General features: G+C 38.9%; 2 protein-coding genes across 2 annotated transcripts in view; one reads left to right on the top strand and one right to left on the bottom strand.

The window, feature by feature from the left end:
* Nucleotides 1-18,954, top strand: part of LOC139949504 (TBC1 domain family member 22B-like) — a 101,904-nt gene that overhangs the window by 32,305 nt on the left and 50,645 nt on the right. The window lies entirely within an intron of this gene.
* Nucleotides 106-15,936, bottom strand: LOC139949520 (uncharacterized). Its single transcript, XM_071947899.1, has 10 exons — nt 15,856-15,936; nt 14,266-14,504; nt 12,029-12,197; nt 11,225-11,336; nt 9,520-10,839; nt 8,987-9,166; nt 6,374-7,969; nt 5,587-5,989; nt 4,487-4,914; nt 106-4,315 (listed from the first exon to the last, which is right to left on the bottom strand). The coding sequence occupies exons 1-10, from the start codon at nt 15,856-15,858 to the stop codon at nt 792-794; spliced, it is 7,974 nt and encodes a 2,657-aa protein (XP_071804000.1). The 5' UTR covers nt 15,859-15,936; the 3' UTR covers nt 106-791.

The raw sequence follows: 18,954 nt of genomic DNA, 5'->3' as shown, positions 1-18,954 counted from the left end.
CAAAATTTTGACCCCCATAAATGGCCGACGTGTTAGTCGACGAGGTAAAAGGAAAACCACGCAATTTCGAGGCATGTCTGTGTGGATCATTGTATTCTACTTTTACAACATCTTTCTACTCATCTGCATTTTATAAACAACGGTTACAAACGCTTTTCAAAGACCAACTCGACCGATCCAAGGCAACGTGTTCCTTTAAGAGTTTTAAAGCCATTGGACCCTTTCGGTACAGAAAAAAAAAAAGTTCACAGATTTACAAATAATTTACAGGGTTTACAGAAGGTAATGGTGAAAGACTTCTCTTGAAATATTAGTCCATGAAATGCTTTACTTTTTGAGAAAACGGTAAAACAATATAAATTCTCGTTAACGAGAATTACGGATTTGTTATAAACACATGTCATGACACGGCGAAACGCGCGAAAACAGGAGTGGGTTTTCCCGTTATTTTCTCCCGACTCCGATGTCCGATTGAGCCTAAATTTCCACAGGATTGTTATTTTATATATAAGTTGTGATACACGAAGTGTGGGACTTGGACAATACTGTTAACCGAAAGTGTATAATGGCTTTAAGGTAGGCAAAGATGGCATTATATTTTTCAACCGGGACATCCACACAGCCGTACTGTAAAACAATGAAAACCAAATATCCTACTACAGGTTGGCTCTCAATCAAAGCAAATTGCTTGTTAATGGTATTCATCAGTTGTTTGCTTATCCTGAAAATCACGCGGAAATTCGGTTGGTAAACCTTTTTTTATCAAGGCAAAGACTGGGCCCCGATGTCTTTTAATCCATCTCTACATCTAGAGTGGTATTATCCCTCAACGCCAGATTGATGCGTCTCCTATTATCCCCCGTCAAATTGCAGTCTCTCAAGCCCAGATTTTGGAGGTGCTTCATTCTCTTCAAATGAGTAGCCCACAATGATGCACAACCCCACAATGTATGATTCTGAGACAGATCCAGTTCCATTAGATTGGGCATGTCACTCACTGACTCAGCAATAGGGGCCATATCTTCCCCTATCAGGTTGCAGCCTGTCAATCTCAGATTCCTGAGGTCTTTCATTCTCTTCAAATGAGTAGCCCACAATGATGCACAACCCCACAATGTATGATTATGAGACAGATCCAGTTCCATTAGATTTGGCATGTCACTCACTGACTCAGCAATAGGGGCCACGTCTTCCCCTTTCAGGTCGCAGTATGCCATTGTCAGATTCTTGAGGTGCTTCATTCTCTTCAAATGAGTAGCCCACAATGATGCACAACCACCCAAGGTAGCATTATGAGACAGATTCAGATCAATAAGAGTTGGCATGTCACTCACCGACTCAGCAATAGGGGCCACGTCTTTCCCTCTCAGGTTGCAGTATGTCAATGTCAGATTCTTGAGGTGTTTCATTGTCTTCAAATGAGTAGCCCACAATGTTGCAGAACCACCCAAGGTAACATTCTGAGACAAATCCAGTTCAATTAGATTGTGAAGGTCGTTCACTGACTCAGCAATAGGGGCAATGTCTTTCCCTATCAGGATGCAGTATGTCAATCTAAGATACTTGAGGTGCTTCATTTTCTTTAAATGAGTAGCCCACAATGTAGCAGAACCACCCAAGTCACGATTTCCAAGCAGATTCAGTTCAATTAGATTTGGCATGTCACTCACTGACTCAGCAATAGGGGCAATGTCTTTCCCTTTCAGTTCGCAGTATGTCAATTTAAGATTCTTGAGGTGTTTCATTCTCGTCAAATGAGTAGCCCACAATGATGCACGACCACCCAAGAATACATTGAAAGACAGATCCAGATCAATCAGAGTTGGCATGTCACTCACTGACTCAGCAATAGGGGCCATGTCATCTTTTAACAGGTTGCAGTTTGTCAATCGCAGATTCTTGAGGTGCTTCATTCTCTTCAAATGAGTAGCCCACAATGATGCACAACCCCACAATGTATGATTCTGAGACAGATCCAGTTCCATTAGATTTGGCATGGCACTCACTGACTCAGCAATAGGGGCCATGTCTTCCCCTATCAGGTTGCAGCCTGTCAATCTCAGATTCCTGAGGTCTTTCATTCTCTTCAAATGAGTAGCCCACAATGATGCACAACCCCACAATGTATGATTCTGAGACAGATCCAGTTCCATTAGATTGGGCATGTCACTCACTGACTCAGCAATAGGGGCCATGTCTTCCCCTATCAGGTTGCAGCCTGTCAATCTCAGATTCCTGAGGTCTTTCATTCTCTTCAAATGAGTAGCCCACAATGATGCACAACCCCACAATGTATGATTATGAGACAGAGACAGTTCCATTAGATTTGGCATGTCACTCACCGACTCAGCAATAGGGGCCACGTCTTCCCCTTTCAGGTCGCAGTATGCCATTGTCAGATTCTTGAGGTGCTTCATTCTCTTCAAATGAGTAGCCCACAATGATGCACAACCACCCAAGGTAGCATTATGAGACAGATTCAGATCAATAAGAGTTGGCATGTCACTCATCGACTCAGCAATAGGGGCCATGTCTTTCCCTTTCAGGTTGCAGTATGTCAATGTCAGATTCTTGAGGTGTTTCATTGTCTTAAAATGAGTAGCCCACAATGATGCACAACCACCCAAGATAGCATTATGAGACAGATTCAGATCAATAAGAGTTGGCATGTCACTCACCGACTCAGCAATAGGGGCCACGTCTTTCCCTCTCAGGTTGCAGTATGTCAATGTCAGATTCTTGAGGTGTTTCATTGTCTTCAAATGAGTAGCCCACAATGTTGCAGAACCACCCAAGTCACGATTTCCAAGCAGATTCAGTTCAATTAGATTTGGCATGTCACTCACTGACTCAGCAATAGGGGCAATGTCTTTCCCTTTCAGTTCGCAGTATGTCAATTTAAGATTCTTGAGGTGTTTCATTCTCTTCAAATGAGTAGCCCACAATGATGCACGACCACCCAAGAATACATTGAAAGACAGATCCAGATCAATCAGAGTTGGCATGTCACTCACTGACTCAGCAATAGGGGCCATGTCATCTTTTAACAGGTTGCAGTTTGTCAATCGCAGATTCTTGAGGTGCTTCATTCTCTTCAAATGAGTAGCCCACAATGATGCACAACCCCACAATGTATGATTCTGAGACAGATCCAGTTCCATTAGATTTGGCATGGCACTCACTGACTCAGCAATAGGGGCCATGTCTTCCCCTATCAGGTTGCAGCCTGTCAATCTCAGATTCCTGAGGTCTTTCATTCTCTCCAAATGAGTAGCCCACAATGATGCACAACCCCACAATGTATGATTCTGAGACAGATCCAGTTCCATTAGATTGGGCATGTCACTCACTGACTCAGCAATAGGGGCCATGTCTTCCCCTATCAGGTTGCAGCCTGTCAATCTCAGATTCCTGAGGTCTTTCATTCTCTTCAAATGAGTAGCCCACAATGATGCACAACCCCATAATGTATGATTATGAGACAGATCCAGTTTCATTAGATTTGGCATGTCACTCACTGACTCAGCAATAGGGGCCACGTCTTCCCCTTTCAGGTCGCAGTATGCCATTGTCAGATTCTTGAGGTGCTTCATTCTCTTCAAATGAGTAGCCCACAATGATGCACAACCACCCAAGGTAGCATTATGAGACAGATTCAGATCAATAAGAGTTGGCATGTCACTCATCGACTCAGCAATAGGGGCCATGTCTTTCCCTTTCAGGTTGCAGTATGTCAATGTCAGATTCTTGAGGTGTTTCATTGTCTTAAAATGAGTAGCCCACAATGATGCACAACCACCCAAGATAGCATTATGAGACAGATTCAGATCAATAAGAGTTGGCATGTCACTCACCGACTCAGCAATAGGGGCCACGTCTTTCCCTCTCAGGTTGCAGTATGTCAATGTCAGATTCTTGAGGTGTTTCATTGTCTTCAAATGAGTAGCCCACAATGTTGCAGAACCACCCAAGTCACGATTTCCAAGCAGATTCAGTTCAATTAGATTTGGCATGTCACTCACTGACTCAGCAATAGGGGCAATGTCTTTCCCTTTCAGTTCGCAGTATGTCAATTTAAGATTCTTGAGGTGTTTCATTCTCTTCAAATGAGTAGCCCACAATGATGCACGACCACCCAAGAATACATTGAAAGACAGATCCAGATCAATCAGAGTTGGCATGTCACTCACTGACTCAGCAATAGGGGCCATGTCATCTTTTAACAGGTTGCAGTTTGTCAATCGCAGATTCTTGAGGTGCTTCATTCTCTTCAAATGAGTAGCCCACAATGATGCACAACCCCACAATGTATGATTCTGAGACAGATCCAGTTCCATTAGATTTGGCATGGCACTCACTGACTCAGCAATAGGGGCCATGTCTTCCCCTATCAGGTTGCAGCCTGTCAATCTCAGATTCCTGAGGTCTTTCATTCTCTTCAAATGAGTAGCCCACAATGATGCACAACCCCACAATGTATGATTCTGAGACAGATCCAGTTCCATTAGATTGGGCATGTCACTCACTGACTCAGCAATAGGGGCCATGTCTTCCCCTATCAGGTTGCAGCCTGTCAATCTCAGATTCCTGAGGTCTTTCATTCTCTTCAAATGAGTAGCCCACAATGATGCACAACCCCATAATGTATGATTATGAGACAGATCCAGTTTCATTAGATTTGGCATGTCACTCACTGACTCAGCAATAGGGGCCACGTCTTCCCCTTTCAGGTCGCAGTATGCCATTGTCAGATTCTTGAGGTGCTTCATTCTCTTCAAATGAGTAGCCCACAATGATGCACAACCACCCAAGGTAGCATTATGAGACAGATTCAGATCAATAAGAGTTGGCATGTCACTCATCGACTCAGCAATAGGGGCCATGTCTTTCCCTTTCAGGTTGCAGTATGTCAATGTCAGATTCTTGAGGTGTTTCATTGTCTTAAAATGAGTAGCCCACAATGATGCACAACCACCCAAGATAGCATTATGAGACAGATTCAGATCAATAAGAGTTGGCATGTCACTCACCGACTCAGCAATAGGGGCCACGTCTTTCCCTCTCAGGTTGCAGCATGTCAATGTCAGATTCTTGAGGTGTTTCATTGTCTTCAAATGAGTAGCCCACAATGTTGCAGAACCACCCAAGGTAACATTCTGAGACAAATCCAGTTCAATTAGATTGTGAAGGTCGTTCACTGACTCAGCAATAGGGGCAATGTCTTTCCCTATCAGGATGCAGTATGTCAATCTAAGATACTTGAGGTGCTTCATTTTCTGTAAATGAGTAGCCCACAATGTAGCAGAATCACCCAAGTCACGATTTCCAAGCAGATTCAGTTCAATTAGATTTGGCATGTCACTCACTGACTCAGCAATAGGGGCAATGTCTTTCCCTTTCAGTTCGCAGTATGTCAATTTAAGATTCTTGAGGTGTTTCATTCTCTTCAAATGAGTAGCCCACAATGATGCACGACCACCTAAGAATACATTGAAAGACAGATCCAGATCAATCAGAGTTGGCATGTCACTCACTGACTCAGCAATAGGGGCCATGTCATCTTTTAACAGGTTGCAGTTTGTCAATCGCAGATTTGTGAGGTGTTTCATTCTCTTCAAATGAGTAGCCCAAAATAATGCACAACCACCCAAGGTATCATTTTGAAACAAATCTAGATAAATCAAAGTTGGCATGTCACTCACTGACTCAGCAATAGGGGCCATGTCTTCCCTTATCAATTTGCAGTTACTCAGTCTCAGGATCTTGAGGTGTTTCATTCTCTTCAAATGAGAACCCCACAATGATGCACGACTACCCAAGGTATCATTTTGAAACAAAATTAGATCAATCAAAGTTGGCATGTCACTCACTGACTCAGCAATAGGGGCCATGTCTTCCCCTACCAGTCTGCAGCTTGCCAATAACAGATTCTTGAGGTGTTTCATTCTCTTCAAATGAGTAGCCCACAATGATGCACATCCACCCAAGGCTATATTGCCTGACAGATCCAGAATATTTAGAGTTGGCATGTCACTCACTGACTCAGCAACAGGGGCCATGTCTTCCCCTACCAGTCCGCAGCTGGACAATTTTAGATTCTTGAGGTGTTTCATTCTCTTCAAATGAGTAGCCCACAATGATACACATCCACCCAAGGCTATATTGCCTGACAGATTCAGAATATTTAGAGTTGGTATGTCACTCACTGACTCAGCAATAGGGGCCATGTCTTCCCCTATCAGGTTGCAGCTGGACAATATCAGATTATTGAGGTGTTGCATTCTCTTCCAATTAGTAGCCCACAATGATGCACGACCACCCAAGGTTGTACTGTTCAGATAAAAACCACAAATATAAGTCAATTTAGTTAAACAGTTTGCTAACTCACTATCAAACCTGCGTAGGTCACAGTTTGTAAATGAAAGCTCATTTACACTGGAAAGGTAGGCACTATCTTGGAAGTTTGTTTGATTACCAATTTGCTTCACTAAGTGAAAGAAGGCGTTCAAACAATCAGTGTTCCACCCATTTATTCCAATTTCAGTCTGCACAACTGCATTGATGAAATCCTCTGATGGTAAACTCTTGGACTGACACTCAAAGTAACAAATAAGACCCAACCTTTGGTTTTCATTATTCTGCAGTTTCTGTAAGACTTGGTTTGTACATTCCTCATTGTCACCACAACAAAACCTTAATAGATACTCATATGGAGAAGGATATATCCTTGTGGCACTGCAAACCCGGACAAAGATGTCTTCAAATTCCTCTGTGTTGATTAAACTTTGCCAATACATTGCAGCACAGAATTCCAAAAAAAAAGTTTTGTGTATAAAATACACATTGTTATGAGCGTCTAGCTCCTTGAAGACCCTTTCGCTAGTGAGAACACCTGCACTTAATGCTGCATCGAATGCTTTCTTGTCAAAATCTTTTTCTTTAAACGAAAGAAACTGATTTGTAGAAATCAAACCATGTAGAGCAACCTTTCCAATTGAAATCAATATTTGCGATATTTCATCTTGTGACACGTCTTTTGCTTTTCTCCTGCATATGTATTTCAATGCATCAGTGTATAGCCGAGTCATTGTTTCTGGGAGTTTTCCCGACTCTCTCCAGAGCAAGCACATCAAAAGCAGCAACATTGGACTCTTTGCCAAATCAGACAAAACTTCAGAAGATCGTATCTTCTCTATCAGCTTCCTAACATTCTCAAGGTCATCAGGGAAGAATTTATTCACATATTCCTCAATATCCTCAGCTGAAAACCCTTCAACTTCCACATGAGTGAATGGCTTTTCAACCAATGATGAGCTGACTAGTTGGTCAAGGGGAGGACGAGATGTGATAACCACCCAGCAGTCTTTGTACTGCTTTCGATTAAGAGCCTTGAGAATTGAACCAAATGAGGACTTTTCCGTCTGAGTGGTTTGAAATTCGTCAAACCCATCCAAGAGGATCAACACTTTGTCTTGGTTTTTGTCAATAAACCCTTTTAAATCACACCTTTTGACAATGTCTCGCTCTATGAGCTGATCTGCGACAGCGTCAATGAGGTCTGTAGCTGTTGTCAGTGATCGCATTTTCAAAACAAAAACAAGTTCGAACCTTTTGAGAATCTCACTCTTACCAACTGCCCAATCATAAGCGATTTTGTCACAAAGAGTAGTCTTTCCAAGACCTGCCGATCCACTAAAAACAACACGTTTGATTAGATTGTCCTCCCTTGTTTTTAAGTGGAAAATGTCTTCATATGATTTCATTTGTATTTTCTCTTTCACAATCTTCCCTACCTTGTCATTAAGTACAACTAAAACAAGCTTAGTGTAGATGTCCATTATGTGGATCTGATCATCATCAACCCATGGGAGCATCTGTACAAAGCTACCTGTATTCATGTAAACTTTCTTCAATGCCTCTGTAAGTTCATCTGAAATAGCTTGAGCTTGATGACTGGGGTCTGGTGTTCCTATAGGGTGGTATGAAAAGAAACAGCAACATCATCAAAAGCTGAATTTTTCATTGTGTCATAAGATGCCTTTTCATTTTTTAATAATAAAGTTTGTATGTGTCTTGATGCATAAAGTTTATACCATTATTGATCTTGTGCAGCTGTGGTAACTAACTATCGGGAGTCTAACTATATTTTTTATGCAAATCAAAAGTGTGGATGATGTAGTAACAAACTTAACAAATTATTACTCAAGAGGAAGTAAACATTACATTTGTCTCAGGGACTTGTGGTAGGGTTGAAGAATTGACACCAACTTATGTCATTGACTCAAACATCTAACCTTTAAAAAAAATGTAACAAAATCTAAACTCATACTTTGGACTCAGTAAGAAAAATACTTGGTTTTTTTTTAAAGTAAAAAGATTAGTGAATAGACAATCTTTTGTTTTGACTGGCTATTTACTGTTCAGAGCGTTGAGGTGAGGATAATGTTTTATTTGCTTTTAAACCAGCCTCGAAATGACTAGTTAAAAGTTTGAGCACTTTTTTTTTACACATTGTTGTTTTTTAAAAGTGTTTTCTGTTTCAGGAACAGAACATTTCAACTTTGATGTACTCATGATACTTGTTTTTTTGTTTTGTATAAGTGACTCGTGATTCGGTATAATTGGGGTAACTTGAGCTTGAGTATTGGGGCGCGCCGCTCCTGGTGAGCGTTAACAAACAAAGTTCAGCACAACAATTGTTTCAATATATTCTTGAACAAAGTATGATATTTTGTCAGCAGAAGATGCTTCCTTTTTTACCTTAAGTTTTTTAGTAACATAATTATGCGTGGATAATATAAATTCACTAGACATAATTTTATTTATGTTTCGTTGTTTGTTTTTATTTGTTTGTTCTGTGTTTGGTCCATTTGATGAGGTGGTGGGATTTATTCTTGAAATTTAAATATTTAAATGTTAAATGTAAACATTTTTATTGTAATTGTTTTTATACAAAGTTGTTGTATAATAATGTAATACCTGTTACCTGTTACATGGTTGATATTTTTATTGAAGGTTATTCCAGAAGCGGGGGCCATAAAGACGTTACTACCATCTCCGATTGACATGTTGTTCACCATTGCCTGTGATTGGTGATGAACTAAGGTAAGCGCATCGGATGATTGTGATGTTGTTGCTAGGTCTTGGTGAACTGCAGGAACTATGTCTAGATAAAGGAGAGATGGAAAAAATTGTTTTTGAACACTTAAATACATGATTCAAAACTTCTGAACCTTCATTCAGCGGTAACGCCCATCAGGAATATGGAATCTCGCAGCTTTCATTGAACTCTCATTAGGACTGTAGAATCTCTAAGTTTTCATCGAGTCTGGAGGAGTAAGCTTGGATTGTGAAGTGTCTAGGGATTTGAGGAACCTACGTACCGGTAAACCGTATATTCGCGAATGCACAAAACTGTACAGAGATCTCTTTATCTCGAAGTTCGTAACCTTTTGATAAACATTCCGATTCCTCATGTTGTTGTTAAAATAAAGCATAAAGGTTCTTGTTGATCTGTACCTTTACTGTGACAGTTTGAAGCTATCTCATTGATGATTCCTGCTGTAGACGATATACTCTGTTCAGGTTCCTCCAACAAATGGACCGAGGCACTAAGATGATTTTTTTCTTTTGTTTGAAATTGAGGCTTCATTTGTACCTTCCTTCCTCTTGTGTTCTTAGGAATGGCCCCTATTCTTGGAGAAGTTCTCTGCGACTGGACTAAGCAATCTTGTTTCTCAGTAGAGGCACTCTGTTGAGTTACAACTCCTTCTCGAGATTGATGCTTCATTTGTTCTTTCCTTCCTCTTGTGTTCTTATGAATGGCCCCTGTTCTAGGAGAAGTTCGCTGAGACTGGACTAATAAGCAATCTTGTTTCTCAGTAGAGGCACTCTGTTGAGTTACAACTCCTTCTCGAGATTGATTCTTCATTTTTTCTTTCCTTCCTCTTGTGTTCTTAGGAATGGCCCCTGTTCTAGGAGAAGTTCTCTGAGATTGGACTAAGCAATCTTGTTTCTCAGTAGAGGCACTCTGTTGAGTTACAAGTCCTTCTCGAGATTGATGCTTCATTTGTTCTTTCCTTCCTCTTGTGATCTTATGAATGGCCCCTGTTCTAGGAGAAGTTCGCTGAGACTGGACTAATAAGCAATCTTGTTTCTCAGTAGAGGCACTCTGTTTAATTGCAAGTCCTTGAGTTTGAAGTTTCATTTGATCATTCCTTCCTCTTGTGTTCTTAGGAATGGCCCCTGTTCTAGGAGAAGTTCTCCGGGACTGGACTAAGCAATCTTGTTTCTCAGTAGAGGCACTCTGTTGAGTTACAAGTCCTTCTCGAGATTGATGCTTCATTTGTTCTTTCCTTCCTCTTGTGTTCTTATGAATGGCCCCTGTTCTAGGAGAAGTTCTCCGGGACTGGACTAAGCAATCTTGTTTCTCAGTAGAGGCACTCTGTTGAATTGCAAGTCCTTCTCGAGATTGATGCTTCATTTGTTCCTTCCTTCCTCCTGTGTTCTTAGGAATGGCCTCTGTTCTAGGAGAAGTTCTCTGAGACTGAACTAGGCAATCTTGTTTCTCAGTAGAGGCACTCAACTGTTGAGTCAAGGGTTTTTCTTGATCTTGATGCTTCATTTCTTTATTCATTCCTCTTGGATTAGGAATGAACTTTGTTCTAGGAGAACTTCTCTGTGCCTGGACTGCACTAGTAGATGTACCAGGGATGCCAGCAATAGTACAAGAAGTTTCCATAGACTCAGTGACATCTTCTTGTTTTGACTCGGAGCTAGTCTTTGTTTCCTGCTCATCTTGAAGTTGTATCTTGGCTATTTTAACATTTTTTCCTTGCCCTGTAAACCAAAAAAAAGAATATTGTCTTCTGTGTTTGTATTGAAAGTAGGAGTCTGTAAGAGGAAAGTTTTATTTATACTAATTTGTTTCGATCAAAACAAACTACTTTTAAAATACTAACGCTTGATTTTTTTTTTTTTTTTAAAGCAGTAGATTAAACTTTGACGAATTCTGCTTCCTTGTACCACACATCCAAACAGTGAACCTAAAGCTTTCTGTCTCTTTAATATTTTAGTAACCTTCATTAGCAATCCGATTTACCCTAGTTTTTGTTTAATGAACCACCTATCAGCCGAACTGAATGACTTTTAATAATCAGAAATGCTGAATGTTAAGAAACCAAATAGGGGCAAAAATACAGCGTTTAGATTGGCTCACACTTACCACTTCCCGATTTTCGCTTTCTTGTACCACCCATCAACCCAGCAACTTGACGTAACTCTAGGTTGGTATCTTGCTGAATGCCAAGCACCATCAGAGACTGTGTGTCACAAAGCTGTGTGTTCAACAAAAGTGTTACTAATAAACCACAAAAAACTTCATTAAGGACAGTCAAATTCCTTTCGAATTGTTTGGAAGTTTAAAAAAACACCCATAAAGGTGCACACAAAAAGATCTTGGGAAAAGGCAAAAGATACATATAATTTCAATAATTTGTTGAGGGCAGGTTTACTTTCTGTGGTATCTTACATTTCAAGGATGCATAGACACCTATTTTGATGATTGTCATTTGTTAAAAACTGCTACAGAAGTTCTTGCTTGTATTGATTGTATCTCAACATTAATACGAGTAAAAGTGATCTAAGGTTTGGAAATTGCAAGAAAGAATTTCAACAAGATTTAAAAATACAAAAAGCGGCCACACATCTTATAAACTTTTTTTCAGATGTCAACGTTTTATGTCTTTATTGCATGTGTGTTGACAAGTGACATCACAACAATACAAAAAGTAAATTGTCATATTCAACACGTCAAGATGACAATGTACTTTTTGATACCAGTGAAGTCTTGCCTGTCAGTAAATGCCAAAGAATGCATACCTAGGGTCACACTTTTAGATGGACAAGGTTTTCTAAAAGACTAAAACTCTCTGATGTAACCTCTGGAAAAGACTTCTCAACAATAAATTCCATTAAATTCACAAAGCAAAACTTTAGATTGTCAGCACCAAATGATACAAGGTCATACCTCAATGCCCCTCTTAGTGACAAGATGCTGATTCTTTGCTTGGATGTTTAGTCTTTCCTGTATTATTTGTTTCAAGTCAGAGATGGTGGTGGATGGATGAAGTTGCAGACAGAGACTCTCCTTTACTGGATTAGAAACAAATATCTGGACATGACGTTCTTCACTCTCTCTGAAACCAAAAGAAAAAAAACAAAAACATTTTGTTTCAATACAGCACTCCGCTTATACATTAAGTCCCATTACCATACCATATTTTAAAAGCCGAACTAAAATCGAGGTGAAAGCAAGAGCACTAATGGTAATAACAGCAACACAATGTTACAGACTATCATTCGAGCATGTATACTGCTCGATGTGCATTTTTGTGACTATTGTGTTTGATGTTTATAATATCCTGACTTGAAGATAACATTTTTTTTTCTTCCAAGACTCTCTGTAATTATATCGCAAAGAAGTGCATAACAAAAAGCTATTATATATTTTAGCCAACATGTGTTTCTTACATTTGTTCGCTACAAAAGTACTTATTATTGTGAGAACTTTCTTGAAAAACCTTAAGGCAAAGGAACACCAATAACAAAAAAACTTATTCAAACCGCGCGTGAACTATAGGTTCACAACAATTTAATCATTACAAAACATGTGTAAGTCTGTACCAGAGAGATCTGTCATCTATTTTGTTCCACAATGCTTGTTTATTAGAAAATATCACCAACAAGTTCTAGGCAATCCCGCACAGACCCCACCACAAATATACACAACATAGGAGTAGCTTTCAACCTGCGGTTAACGTAAACAAGCCAAGGTTATCTATTGTCAAAAGGTGTAAGCATAAAAGGGTATCACCTTTGAACTTCATATCTAGTAAAACTTATTGATACTTTCTCCTTGATCAGGTTGAATGGGCATGGCCTACCTGTCTGGGCCATGAATAGGGGCCTACAAGGTTTTGCTTCCATGGGTTCTGCAGCAAAATGATCTCCCCCACATCACTATGTGATATTTGTACCTTCGTTGGCATGATTGACTCATTCATTTAGACTGCAATACAAGGGTATTTTGTTAAAGCAATCGCATAACATCGGTAAACAGTATTGTCCAAAGGCCCACACTTCGTGTATCACAACTTATATATAAAATAACAAACCTGTGAAAATTTAGGCTCAATCGGTCGCCGGAGTCGGGAGAAAATAACGGGAAAACCCACCCTTGTTTCCGCATGTTTCACCTTGTCATGACATGTGTGTAAAATAAATCCGTTATTCTCGATATTCAGAATCGATAATTGTTTTAATGTTTTCTAAAAAGGATAAAGCATTTCATGGAATAATATTTCAAGGGAAATCTTTCATCATTACCTTCTGTACACCCTGTAAGTTATTTGTAAATCTGTGAACCTTTAATATTTGTTCTGTTCAGAAAGTGTCCAATCTATGGCTTTATAGGCCTAAGTGACTGCATTTTTTGGTTTTAGATGTTTTAAATGTTTTGAATGTTATATTGGTTTTAGCTGTGGAAATAAAGAACATTTGAATCATTCTTGAAATTGAAACCGTAAACCTGCCCAATACTTTCAATTCTTTCTACCAACTCGTATTTTTGTAAATCATGTGAAGGTTGTTTACTCAAAGTCCTGTAAAGTAGTTTCACTTTAAAGTGAAAAGGCCTCTTTCTGTGTTGCATTGTAAGTAAAATGTCCCAAACCCAAAGAAAGAACTGCCTGTGGGTTTTCATTGTCCAACATATGTTTTCCCCACCTGGCAAGAAGCATTCGTCCCATATTGGCGTGTGGAGGTTATAGGTCGAGAAAACTTTTTTTTTTTCTCTCTTGGCGGTCCTCCTCAAAAATAGCTTTAATAAAAATAAAAAAACATAAAGAAGAATACTCTCTGATTTCCTTAAAATAGAAATACAAATCATCAGACCCCCAAACTTCGCTACATCCCCTTGTTTATTTGTTTGCATTTTGCACTTGAGAACCGTTTTTCAGAACCGTTTTTAATGAAAATATCCTTTGCGTTTTGAGCTGAATTAATTTTGTTTAATCCAACTGTATGTTAGGTTAGGGTTTCTGGTTATAAAATGGAAGATGGTAGCTTCGAATAACTTGTATTTGTTATGATCTAAAGCGGGCCATAAATCCTACAAGTTGGACCTTCAAAATGTTTAAACCCCGGTCCCATTCCCCACAAATCCTCCATTGTGTTGCTGTTCATTATGGCAATGCTGTTCTTTACCTGTCATCAGATGCTGCCACAGCTTGGTCAACTTCTAATTGCTTCTTGGTGTCCACTGGTTCAGATCTTTCTGCAAGATTTGACTTTGCTATAAATGACGACTTGAACGCCATTTTCTTTGAATTTCTAATGTGTTTCTTGTTGGTCACCACCTTGGCTGATGAGTGGTTGTAGTATGTTCTTGCTGCACTCAATGCATCATGCAAGTCAGCCAGGGTTTGCAAAGGCCTCAAAGATTCCTAATCATGGGGGAAAAGTCAACATATGTTTGTCAAATGTCAATGCAAAGACACGTGTCTTTACATTTACTTTTGAAGTACTATTTTTCTGGGGATGTTCTCATTTAGTCATTTTGCGATTCTGCAATATATTTTATTACTGTAAAATAAAAGTACTGGGGAAAATATGTGGAGACAGTCTACCTGTTTTCTGTTTTCTGGTCTGATTTTTGTTCTTCTCTTTTGGCTTTGACAAATTTAGCCGAAGAGGTGTAATCATGTTTGTTAGTTACATCCAAACGTGTTCAACAAACCCCATTCTAGTTTTAATCCAGTATGACTTTTATACCGTAAACGGGTGAAGCACTTCAGTGCAGTGATCTTCCTCATTTTAAAGTCCAATGATGAGTGAGCCAAGTGGACTGTAACTGAAATGGGGTAAACTCAATCAGCCATTTTTAGAAATACCGTGGACACTTTTATAGAGCACTATTACTAAATTTTGGTTTGGTAAATGTGTCTGTTTATACAACGACACAAAAACAGTACACTTTTGTGTCCACCATATCTCAAAAGGTTAAGTGTACATGTACCTTCCTTTCAAAACGACTGTGTTTTGGTATAGTTTTGTTTTGGGGTTTTTGAAGTTGGGTGTGTGTTCAAGTTCATTTTAAAGTTAATACCACAAAACAAGGGGAAAACTTTCCATATCATGCCACCACTTGTCACTTATTTTGTTTTACAAATAGGAAAATCTCATTTGAGTAAACTTATGCCTACTGTTCAAGTCCATTTTAAAGTTGATATCACCCAACAAGGGAAACATCCATATCCTGCCACCATTTATTTGTACACATTTTTACAAAAAGGATTAACTAATTTCAGTAAATTTGATACTAATTATTGTTAACGAATGAAAAATTGGTGGAAGGATACGCAAACTATTCTGAGAAAAGTTACCGAGTAGAGGCCAAGCAACTCCTGAGTAACTTTCTTGGTCCAAGCAATCACCTCTAACATTCTGGGATCATCTTTTATTAAAATAGCATGTTATAACATAGTCAGCTTTCTTCCATTATAGTCAGACCATGGTAACATTCAATGTATATCCGTGCCAAACCCAGTAACTGATCGAGCGCTGCACTGCGGGTAAACTAAAATTTGTATTTCTTCATTCGTAGGCCTACCCCAAGACCGAAACTTTCAAAACCGGAGTACAGCGCCCTATAAAATATAGTTACTGTGGGTCCATCTCGTCTCCAAATAATCACATGAATACAGGTTGATGGTTAGTTTTTTTGTTTTACAACACACTTAATTTTGCTCCATAAACACGTGATGTGGATTGGCACCATATTGGGGGATAACTTACCATGTCCAAGTTGTTGTTACTTTTTGTGATGGCCACTTCTTTAGAAGGATATATTGGGGAGAAATAATATTGTAACACAAAAATCCTGTGTTAATAACCACAACAATACGGAGCAATGAAACCAGTATTTCTGCTTGAATTCCTAACCGTTTTATTCCAGACGTCCAATCTTTATAAATTCATAGATCCAGACCTAGGAAAACATCTCCCCAGGCGAGCGGGTTTCCCAATCTTCCAGCAGGGGGGCCAACCAGCAACTAGCTCCACCGCGGAGCCGTGCTGGCGCCCTCTACTGGCTGATTGGTACGAATGTTACAATGTCTTCCCATCCAACAACAACACGCAGAGCTATACAAGGATGGTTTGACATTGTAATGTGCCAACATCAACTGCGGCTGCCAAAGTAAAATCCTTACCCGACCCAGACCAAAGCCCAAAAACTATCCAATCAGCAGTCTTTTATATTTATCCCCTGACGTAATATTGGAAAATTTCCAGGTGTGTGAATGATTTATTGACAATGGGTTATAGAATTTGATTTGAAAGAACACGGTTAACGTTGGATGATGGAGGAATTTACGACTGTATGCCCCAAAAGCAAGTGTGAATATAGATCCAGTGACTGTGTGTGGCGCTGTACTCTTCAAGCAACGGGCCATTCAGAATTGCAGGCTTAAGTGTGGAAATGTTTTTTCCCCAACAGTATTTGTTTTGACCCACTCACCGTCCCCAAATGGTTGTGTTTATTAAATACTAAATAGCTTCGTAATAATAACATGTACACTGAAGAACTAACTCAAATGAATCAGATATTTTAGATCATAAGTCTCCAAGTGGTTTTCAATGGTTTTTCCTGGCTTTAACAAAGTGGTTTAAACAAGAATAAAACTGTTGATCTTCACCTTTTTTTATTTTTTTTATTTTTATATCCGTATGAACTGAATTATTAAACTTTAACCTAGGCCCATAACTTACTGATAAAGAACACACACACACACACAGGTATTTTTTATGCACTTTTACTTGAGACCTCTGCACAAAATAATAATGTACCAATACATTTAATACCAAACCATTCGCACATTTTGGTGTGAGTCAAATCTTTACTACGCAAGTAAAAAGCTGATGTTCCTTCAAAACCCATATGCGTGTCTAAGTTCAATGTTCGACGTGATTATTGGAGATGCTTTCTTTTGGAAAAGCATAACAATGCGGCCAAAGGGTCAACGTTTATTTGCCCAGCCCTGACTGATTTTGTTGATTGTTTTTTGTTTATAAAATATTTGCAAAGTTTATTTCTTGTATCAGGGGCTTAAATTAAGATATAATTATCTCAGTCTATTTTGTATTAGTGGAGGTACAAGCATCCAACTCTAGGTTGAATAGTCGCAAGTTCAGAAGTTCAACGACCTGTAACTTATATCAAACCACGAGGCCAAAAAGAAAATCCATTAGATGGGCCCACCATGGCGATGATTTGACTTGGATTGACCCTTGTTCATGCCTGTACTATAATTCAACTTCAAAAACATGATAAGTACAATGAAAATTCACGACAAACGATCAGATTTTCAAACTTACTTTTCTTTATTTACAGACGCTCACATTCACCGCCTAATTAATTATAACCTTCTGCAGTGAACGCTTTAGGTATATATTAATAAAACAATCTACATCTTTCAGGAAAAAAACAATATTAGTGAGGTATTTAATACGAAATAAAATGATTACTGTATATCGTACACTAACCGACATCTGAACGAGGAATGCTCTTGCATTATGTTGGTCAATGTAGTAGGCTGGTATAGAGGAAGTATTGAGGAAGAATTGTTCCTTCGATGATACAAACTTTAAAAATGGCTGCACTTGTTTGTTATTCTACGTATGTTTTTCTTTCAAGGGCAACTGTAATGTTCCTGTAGCCAGATAACTTTCATGACATACCCCTAACTGTTTTCCAAATTTAATGCTTGAAGGTACAATCCGATCACATCTTATGCCGTGAATAAATGGTTGGATACAAAGAACCTTCACAATTAAAATGTAAAGCAAAGGACAACAATACAGAGCATCAGTCACAAACAATAATTATACAATCGGTATTTAGCTTTCAAACCGTATTCGTATTTTAAGCAAGGTGTGTTCTTGGCCCAGCTTCAGCTGAATGGGAATGACCTTAATCAAACTCTTTCTCAAATAAATCAAACAAAAATCTACCCAGAAAAGTTGTGTTTAATGAAAAAAAGCATGGCTTTAAACTCTTTATGATGAAACATACAAAACTCACACCAAATAAATAGTACATATTTAAAAAAAAAAATCAGTTGAAGGCAAAACAGCCATTTCAATAAAAAAAAGTATTAGAGCACTGTACAAAAGAGGAGTTTGTAAGATGCAATTTTATTTTAGGTGTTGTGTTATAATCATTGGGTTCTAAAAAAACGAGTGACAGGATTCCCTCAGGTTTTTGCAGCATGCTGTGAGGTTAGGCCCACAATGATGTAAACAAGATGTCAATGAACTGTTCTGAAAGCTAATTTCATTTTATTAGATCAAACACAATATGAAGACAAGGGCAGAGAGTTCAAGCGTAAGCTTTGACTAGTTGAAAAATAAAGAAACCAAAGTAGACTTTCAGACTTGCTGTTGTTCAGCATGTACAGATGAGTTATCAGTGTAATAAAGAGGAGTTGATAAGCAAAGAGTTTTAAATGTGGCTGCTTTTATCAGTGTATACTACAGAGGAGTTGATAACCAGAGTCTGAAAGTGGCTGCTTTTATCAGTGTATACTAAAGAGGAGTTGATAACCAAAGAGTCTTAAAGTGGCTGCTTTTATCAGTGTATACTACAGAGGAGTTGATAACCAAAGAGTGTTAAAGTGGCTGCTTTTATCAGTGTATACTACAGAGGAGTTGATAACCAAAGAGTCTTAAAGTGGCTGCTTTTATCAGTGTTTACTAAAGAGGAGTTGATAAGCAAAAAGTGGCTGCTTTTATCAGTGTATACTACAGAGGAGTTGATAACCAAAGAGTCTTAAAGTGGCTGCTTTTATCAGTGTATACTAAAGAGGAGTTGATGACCAAAGAGCCTTAAAGGTG

This window comes from Asterias amurensis, chromosome 2 (genome assembly GCF_032118995.1).
Source record: "Asterias amurensis chromosome 2, ASM3211899v1".
In the NCBI taxonomy this organism is placed as follows: domain Eukaryota; kingdom Metazoa; phylum Echinodermata; class Asteroidea; order Forcipulatida; family Asteriidae; genus Asterias; species Asterias amurensis.
Note: the sequence above shows the minus strand (reverse complement) of the source record. Positions and strands in the feature narration are given on the sequence as shown.